Here is a 9,653-nt window from a genome sequence, read left to right as displayed (position 1 = left end):
AGTTCAGAGCCTGCCTAGGCCATATGGTGAGACTCTGCCTAAGAAGAAAGAGAAAAAGAGACTATTAAACCAGGAACTCTTTTCTCCAACAGCACTAAAAACTAGACCCTTCCTTACACCCTTGCTGTGTCCCTGGCCTCTAGCGAATTCAATTTCTTCCATGTAATTGAAGATTAAGATGTGTCCTATCTCGCCTCTACACCAGTATCAAAATTGGCTGTGAGAAGCCAGAATGCTGGCCAAAACGTGAGAAATTGCTGGTTAAACCCATATATCTTTTAATTAAAAATCAACACCCTGTAGATTTCAGAGTATCAAACATTCTTTACAGAGCACTAGAATTAAAGCAGCAGTAAAAATTTCAGGAGGGAATTCATGGAAGGATGATACACGCTTGCAAGAGAGTTATGGGTTGGAAAACATTCAGATCCTAATGGAAGGTTAGGGCTTCAAGAGCCATTGGCTGTTCACAGGGAACAAAAGAGAAATCGCCAGAAGTTTTAGAAGTGAGGTCTGAGCAAGGAGTGGGAGGAGCTAGAACTGTCTCTCGGTGCAGGACACACAAACCCACCCTTCTCAGGCCAGTCAGTCCTGCTGCTTCCATAGCCACCACAACTTAATTCTAAATTTTGCCCCCACTGGGGTGATACGACTATTTATTATTTATGGATCGGCATACACACAGCTCATGCTTTACTAATGTTTTAAAATTAATTAGTAAATGTTTGGAAAGCACTTTGAAGATGAAAAGTTGTGTAAGTGCTAAGTATTATCATTAGGCCATTATCATAAAACACATAAAAGCCATAGATTCTTGTAAGCTAAATAGGTGGAGGATGACTGTGCCACGCAGCACTCAAGTGGAAGATGGCAAGGGGGCAGCCTCGGCGGAGCGAAGAGCCATGGACATCCCTGCAGAACAGGTGTGTGGAAGGGCGGGGGGTGGGGGGCGGGGGGCGGCAGGAGGAGGGGTTGCTACAGTTCAGAAAGATACTGTGGAAAGGATTAAAGCAGTTAGCTACTTAACCTGCATTCTCAGGTCCTTAAAAACGAGCAGTTCCACTACAGCCGGCAAAAAAAAACAAAACAAAAAAAGAGTAGTTCCTCCCACCTTTTATGGAAATACCAACACAAATTCAAAACCGAAGGAAAAGTGTTTTAGTGGAGAAGTTTTCACCATTAGAGCTTACTCTAAATTTCCTGAGAAACCTTTCAATTGTAAGCAATTGTGGGACAACCGAAACTTGGAGATTTGGGGCAGGCATATCCTTAGAAGACAATTTCACTATGAATACAGAAAAGACATATATATATATATATATATATATATATATATATATATATATATATATATATATTATGTGTTTGTGTTTGTGTTTCTGGTAGTGTGGGGTGATGGAGATGCAGCTTTGTTTCTTGTTTTATTTATTGTTATTCTCCCTCCTTGGAAGCGGTAAAACAAAATGGAGGTCTTATTTTTTAATTATTGGAATACTACAGTACTTCATTACCCTATATTTTTAGCGGCATGATTTTGCATTTAGTTTGGAAGGCACAACCAAAAGGAGAAGATTTTTATTCTTGACGTTAGCAATGGTGTGCTTGGTCTGGAAGACTAAGAAATGTGCTGACCTATTATTATAAAGGAGACAGACGGACCAGAGATTTTAGATTTGCATTTCAATTTTTAAGCTAATCAGATAAACACGAAGATAAGTGTTTCCATACATATTATTCTTTCCAGCACTCTCACAAAATGCAGGCATTGATAAACTCATTGGGAACTACTATATTTAAAAAAAAACATGACATAAGTCGGGGCAAAAAAAATCTAGATTCTGGGTAACCAGGAAATGTTGGGATGTTGCAACTTCTTAGTATACAGCATTAATAATTCCATTTTTCACATTCACATCAGTACTTACCTTATTTAACCGTTAGAGAAATATTGAAATATTTTCCATAAAATTAAGTTACTGCCAATACTTACTTAATGAAACTTATAAAACCTCGGGTCCTAAGTAGTATATTCTCCCTCCTTGAGATCAACTTGATCAACCTCTTGTATTCCATAAATATTATCTGTGCTATACTGTGAAGGCAGATTCTAGTTTTATCTCAAGGAATTAATAATTTTAGGTCCAGGCTAAAGTTGGAAATCCTTGTATGCCCTTTATAAACACATTAAATTACATCACTAACCTTAGCAGTATTGCACCCAAATGATTCTAATATGCAATTTGTTAGTAAAACACATGTGGAAAAATGAACATGTGCTGCTAAAATCAAATCAAGTGTTTCTGTCCTTTACTCCTAACCAAGACGCGATTTCTCTTTAATGTTGGGCAGTTTGTTTTCCAAACAACATTTCATCTAATAATACGAGTTTAGAAAAGTAGAATCCATATGGCTGATGCTGTTTATAAGAATGTTCTAGAGAAAAGAATAATAACAAAGTGGGACTTTCCTCTTGAGTTTAGGGATGTGCTGCTCCACAATGAAACCAATTAAGCCTTTGGAAATAGGAAGGCTTTCTGGGCTGTGAGGGAAGCCCTACTCCTCACCTCACCTAAGTTATGAGGTTAGCCATAAGGCAGCTCCTCTGCACTCCCCCATAGAGAAAGATCAGTATAAAGGTCGTCTCCCCCTCTTTAAAATTAGAAACATAGGATGGGTAGCTTGGAAATTCCCTCCCAGCTCCCCACCAGGAAGTTTCTCCCTCCAGGAAAGTTACATTAGGGAAGTTTGAAGTCATATGTTGATTCTCTACCAGACAAACTCTTGTATCCAAGAATCACTTTTGTATAGCTTTGTGGGAATCAGAAGTTAAAGCAGTAAACAGTTTATAAGTATCTATAATTAGTAAATTATTATGAAACTGTCAGCATTCATTTTTTATTCATAGAAGCAGAATTCTATATGGTTCTATCTAGCATAAGGACACAAATTGAGAAGAGTTGAAAAATAGACCCCAACTATTTGCCACATCAAAATTGTCATTTGTAACATTTTCATTGGGACTTATTCTGTAGCAAGCTGTGTGAGTAAAAATAAAATACGTATGCATTTACTGGTAAAGGATGGAGGAAAATTGCTAGAGCACTCGCTCATGTGTAGGATTAACTTAACTGAATTTACCATATCGTTGAGTCAATTGCTTCACCCCAAATTTTAAACACTATCCTAGATTCAATATGTGAGCTGATCAGACTGGGGGAAACATAATTTCAGTCTAAGTCAGAAGAAGCTCTTGAACACAGGATTTCAAGGCTAACCTGGAAAAAGGGGAGGAGAAGAGACATTACAAATCTGGAGTGATTTCCTTTCCTTCTTCCATCCCAAAATGTTCCCAAGAATTGTATGGAAACACCGAGAGACACCAATTTAGACAATGTACTTTTTAATAATGAGAATCCTATCTAAAGTAAAATGAAACTTAAGAAAATGTCATTGATGTTGGAACCCCAGCTGACACTGTTTCTTTAAGAAAAACTATCCTTCAAGGAATCAGTGCCAAGTAACTAAAAAGTAGGCTTCCTAACAGATATTTGACTTTGTTATCAAATAAAAATAAAAATAATATAGGCACTAATATAGGTGATTCAAAGTCATCAGTATTTAATATAGTCACTAAAATATGTATTTATGCTTCTTGACCTTAGAAATTTTCTAAAGACATCCATATAAATATGTAAGTGTATAACACACACACATGTTGGCATTAATGGATTTTTCAGAACCTCTCTCTGTTAAAATGAAACAGTTTTTTGTAATAAGCAAAAAACTGTTTCATTTTAACAAAGACACACACATACATATGGGTAGTATATAGATTACATAAAATATAGAGCATAAAATATATAATATAAAATATAAAACAAAATATGAGTTTGTGTTAATATAAATTAAAGTATTGATAATTATGCAGTATTATTTTAACTCATAATGTTAATACAAATTGAAATATATACATAAAACATACATATAATGGGTTAAATTGTGCCCTCCGATTCATACATTAATATTGTGGCCCCTGATATCTCAGAACATGAATGCATTTAGGAAAAACTTAAATGGAGTGATTTTATTAAGCTGAGGTTGTTGGATAAACTCTAACACAGTATGGCTGTGCTTATAAGAGGAGAGGTCAGGCCATGAGAACAAACTATAGTGTGAAGTGACAAGGGGAAGACCCTTCACCTACAAGTTTGGCCTCGGGAGTTTGTGGATCCACCAGAATAGTATTCTCAGGTTTTCACCTTCCATAAGCAAGAATGCAACTTCCCGCACTACCATGTCTAGTCTGTGGAACTCATGGCAGTCCTGCAAGCTGATAGCAAGGTAGAACACACAGAACAAGTTAATTTTGTAAAGTGGTTCACAAATACGGGTACAATAAATTCTTCGTTTAATTTCTAAAGACACTTCTTCCACATTTGTGAAAAATAAAATAACATTTACAGTGCTGAATCATGAGTGCATTAAAATCAAATCGCTTCCCAATTTGTAAATCATGAGACAGTTACTTATAATAACTTTCAAAGGACAGAGGAAAACTCAAGAGGCGAAGTTTTTGCTGTGCAAGCGTGGGGACCTGAGTTGAGAGGCCCCACGTAAAAGGCCAAGTTCAGGGGCACAGTGCCTATCATCACAGTGTGGGTGTGCCAAAGACGGGCAGATCTTGGGGGTCTGACTGGATTCACCTGAGTTGGATGAATGACTCAAAGACTGAGGTGGAACTGACTAAAAAGACAGTTGACTAATCAACTGTCTCACTTATTCAGAAGGCCTCATTGATTAGCTTGATCTGTCTGGGAGGCATCCAGGCAGTGGGACTGGGTCCTGTACTCAGTGCATGAGTTGGCTGTTTGAAACCTGGGGCTTATGCAGAGACACTTGGCTCAGCCTGGGAGGAGGGGACTGGACCTGCCTAGAGGGGACTGGACCTGCCTGGACTGAATCTACCAGGTTGAACTCAATCCCCAGGGGAGTCTTTGCCCTGGAGAAGATGGGAATGGGGAGTGGGCTAGGGGAAGACGGGGGGAGGGGGGGGGGAGAACAAGGGAATCCATGGCTGATATGTAAAATTAAATTAAATTATAAAATTTTAAAAAAATTTAAAAAAAGACAGTTGGCTTTCTAAGACTGTGACTTTGAATTGGATGACTCACTGGGCTTTGCAGAGAAATGTAACACATTTCTGTAACTTTAGAATCCTATCCCAGGGAACCAGGGCTCTCACTAACTTATGAGGTTTCTAAAATTGCATGTCATTAAAATAAATTTGGATTTGCTCATTAAAAAGGTGGAGAGAGAAAGAAAGACACACAGCATTGATCTCTGACCTGTGCACACACACCCACTGACATTTGCACACCAGCGCGCACACAGAGAGAGAGAGAGATATTTTTAAAATGAATTAAAATTTTGTATGTTCTTCTGTGCTGTCCATCTATTGCTTCCAAGGTGTGCTTAATGCCTAAAATTTACAACTCCATGATTTGTAAATAATAATGAGAAATTCCGCAGCTGAACAATAAACATCAGATCTCCAAAATTTACATAGTGTATGATTTATTCTATAATGTTCTTGCAATACAAAAACATAGGAAGGAAAAACAGAATGGTGATTTCTGGGGTTTAAAGACTGTGAGAGGACAGGAGCAGGAGGGGACTACATATTTAAAAGGAAATATGAGGGGACTCTGTTGATACTCTGCTCAGTATCTCGGCTCCATGAATGTCAATGCCCAGGTTGTGATATTATAGTAAAGATTACTGTCAAGGAAAATTAATTAAAAGATATGAGGAATTTATACTATTTCTTATAGATACATAAAAGCCTGTAATCACTTCAAGGTGGAACATTGATTTTCAAAACATTTAAAAAATAAATACAGAAACATATCTAGGGAAAGCATCCTACAAAATAATTTGACCAGGAACTAAAACAGAGCCATGTCAGAAAGGAAAAAAAGTAGAATTTGGAAACTATTCCAGGTTTAAAAAGTTGAGACATACAACAACCAAACACAATGTAGAATTTTTGATTTCTGTTCAGCTCAAACAAAAATGTGTAAAAGACATTTTGATGATGGTAAATGTGAACTTGGTATTAATGGATATTAAGAAATTAATGGTAGCTTCAATAGGTGTATCACTGATCACAGAAAAATAATCTTAATTTTTAGATGAAACATAAATTACCTAGGTGAATTCATTGTAACTACTTGAAAAAGCTACGTAAAAACATGAAGTAAGTTTTAAAGTAAAACGTTAATAGTTCTTAAGTTTATGAAATAGGAATGTGGCCATCTGTTCAACTAGTGTCTTTTTATGAGTATTCAAGGTTATTTTTTGAAGTCATTATTCTATTTCCTCCCCTGGGTATAGTGCCTTTTCCTTGCTCCTCCTTTCAGCAAACTCTTTGAAGGAAAGATCAGTGGTCAAGTCTCTATTTCTTCTAATTCCATTGTCTTTTAAACTCAGTGCTGTTCCTAAAGCTTCCTATCAAAATCATCTGTGATTCCCATCCTCCTACCCTGTCTGAGCCACCTTTGAGCACAGCTTAGCTTGTTCCTTGTACTTGATTCTCTTCCACTGACCTCAAGGATCCACTTTGCCTGCCTTTTCCATCCCTCACTGGTTGTTTCCTTTGGCATTTATCCTCTGCCAGGTCTTCTTTCTCTCTAACATTCTAACAAAACAAAACAAAACAAAAAAAACTACACAAGTGATCCTATCTTGGTCTTCTTCTCTACCTGCCCTGACTCCCTTGGTATTGACCTCCACTGCCAGACTCTAATCTATGTGCTCAGGGATGACAAACTGACATGACTAACTCACACTCCTTTTCCAAATTTCACACTTGTATATCTGACCCACACTGCCTCATGAATACCTGCTGAACAACCCTAACAACAATACTGTTGCATAAAAAGTCTTTCATCTTACATGATGACAATACCATCTTTTATGTGGTCCTGGTAAATACCAAAAAAAAAAAAAAATCCTCAATTCCTCTTACAACCCATCTGTCCATCATGATATCTCCATCAGCATTATACTTAAAATATATACAAAACCTTTGTTCCACCTGTATTTCCCCAGTCTCAGCCAACACCATCTTCTGTTTCAGTCATTGTAATATTTTCTGCCCTGTCTGTCTGCTACTTGCCCACTGCACTTTCTTATTCACAGCATCCAGAGGTGTCCCATCAAGACATTAGGCCAAGTCATCACAATTGACCACTAAAAGCTGCTCAATGCTGACATTTTGCTGAGAAAAATCAAAATCATTATCACAAAGCTCTGGAAATCTGGGCCTTAATGCCTCTCAACCAAACTTTCCCACTACACTACCGTCATCCACTGCTCCAGCCACACCACGTGACATGCCAAGCTTGTCCTTACCCCTGAGCTGTCCTTGAGGCATTGTCTTTGTCTGAAGTTTTTCAGATGTCAGTGGGTCAGTAACTCCCATATGTGTGTTAACTATGCTCACACTTTACATGCCAGGGTCTACCCTGACCACTCTACTTAATGGCAGTTTATCTCTCCTGCAGCTAACACAAGCCCAGTATCTGATCTTTCCCAGGCCTACTTTTCCTATAGCACTTAATACCTTGTAGGCAGTTATAGATTGGACTTACTTATTTATGTATGTCTTTTATATCTCTACTTGGTGGTTTGTAAGCTCCATAAGGACAGAGGTGACTGTTCCTACATTAGTGTCTAGCAGAGAAAACCAACTACAAATACTCTTTGAAGGAATAAATGAATATTGATTTAGTATTACCATTAGCGATTATAGGTACTTAAAAATAAGCATCCCTGATACTTTACCACTAATTTTACACTGTTTCCAAACTCATCAGTCTACTGAATACATCATTAATGTAAAATAACACACTTTTACACTTAAACCTAAATTCATATGTATTTCCAATATTCCAAATCAAGCTCTTACTGACACCTTCCTGTCCTTTTCCTCAGAACACAGTCCAAAACAAAAATAAAGCTCACAAGATGTGGAAAGATTACCCTAATCATCTTAATGACGGTGGTTGCTGCAGTGATAATTGGACTCATTGCCTATTTTGTCGCCTGTGGTAAGTACTCATCATGTTTATTTTTACAATCATATGTGTTGACTCTCCACTGGGAAAACTAGGAAATTTGAAGAAGAAAAGGAAACATAACTTTTTGTTTGTTTCTTTGTTATGCATTTTTTACCTTTGTGGTCATTAGCATTGACTACACTAACATTTAAGACTTTACTGAGGGATAACTAATATGTAAAAAATTGTACACGTAACATATATTTTTATGAGTTTTGACATATGAGTCACGGGACTATCATTACAGTTAAGATAGTAAATATTCACCCCAAAAATATTCACCCCAAAAGTTTGTCCTCAGACTTTGTCCTCAAGTGACTTTTAACCCAGTGCATTCTAAAACTAGAGACATGGTATTCTTTTGTTTTGTTTTGTTTTTGGAAAGATTTGGGGATTGAGACTACATTAACGAAGAAAGTAGACACAGTCTCTATTTGTTGAACTTAGTAGGTCCATAAGGAGATAGTCAATGAGCTAACAAATAAATATGAAAGCTAAAGACCTGAGATATCTTACTACAGACAAGATTTCCCACTCCAAAGCCTGTATTTCCTCTGTACAATATTTTCTACTCATAAAATTCTTCCTTAAGTGTAGATTCTTCTCCAATATTCAACGGTAAAGAAAAAAATATGTCTATAATTTTTCAATATATTTTATACATAATAGGAAAAATTATGAGGTCACTGAGTTTTTTTTTTTTTTTCGAGACAGGGTTTCTCTGTGTAGCTTTGTGCCTTTCCTGGAACTCACTTGGTAGCCCAGGCTGGCCTCGAACTCACAGAGATCCGCCTGGCTCTGCCTCCCGAGTGCTGGGATTAAAGGCATGCGCCACCACCGCCTGGCCAAGTTTTTTTAAGTAGAGTATTGTGCCAAGTTTTCTGTATCTTCTTCTGGTCATTTTTAGGCATGACTTTTATCATTAAAAATACTTATTGTACATATTGAGGTACAGTGTAGTAATTTGGTACATGTACATAATGTTTAATAATCAAGGCACCTACCATGTCCATCTCCTTAAATTATATCATTTCTTGGTGTTTATAATTTTTATTTTTTTCTTCTAGTTCTTTATCATCATAAAATGCACTCATCTTAATGACCGTAGGACACTAGAACTTATTTCTTCCATCTGACCGTACTTAGGCATTTGCCATCCGACCTCTCTTTGTTCTCTCTCTCTCGGCACTTCCTAGTTACCACTGTTCTATTCTCTGATCTTATGTAATCAATTTTTACAGCTTCCACATATGAGTGAGGAAAAAAATCTACATTTGTATATGAGGAAAATTTTATAAGTAATGTAGGCAATAAGGATCTATCCCTGGCACATAGCTGACTTTGGGGAACCTGTTCCCATGCTGGATTACCTCACCCAAGCCTTGATGCAGGGGGAGGAGCTAAGTCCTACCTCAACTTGATGTGTCACGCTTTGTGCAAGCCCGTGGGAGTCCTGCCCCTTTCTGAATGGACATGGAGGAGGACTCGATGGGGAGGAGGATAGATGGAATTTGGGGAGGGGAAACTGTGGTC

The 9,653-nt window shown here is 37.4% G+C and overlaps 1 protein-coding gene across 1 annotated transcript in view; it reads left to right on the top strand.

Annotated features, from left to right (window-relative positions):
• The first annotated feature begins 867 nt into the window (after positions 1–867).
• Positions 868–9,653, top strand: part of LOC128108571 (transmembrane protease serine 11C) — a 52,731-nt gene continuing 43,945 nt past the window's right edge. Inside the window, exons 1-2 of the mRNA XM_052735299.1 lie at positions 868–923; positions 7,996–8,111. Of these exons, the coding sequence (XP_052591259.1) occupies positions 868–923; positions 7,996–8,111 (172 nt within the window). The remainder of the gene's footprint in view (positions 924–7,995; positions 8,112–9,653) is intronic.

This window comes from Peromyscus californicus, unplaced genomic scaffold (genome assembly GCF_007827085.1).
Source record: "Peromyscus californicus insignis strain IS unplaced genomic scaffold, ASM782708v3 Scaffold_13__1_contigs__length_99412109, whole genome shotgun sequence".
Classification (NCBI taxonomy): domain Eukaryota; kingdom Metazoa; phylum Chordata; class Mammalia; order Rodentia; family Cricetidae; genus Peromyscus; species Peromyscus californicus.
This window is presented reverse-complemented; position numbering and strand designations above follow the sequence as displayed.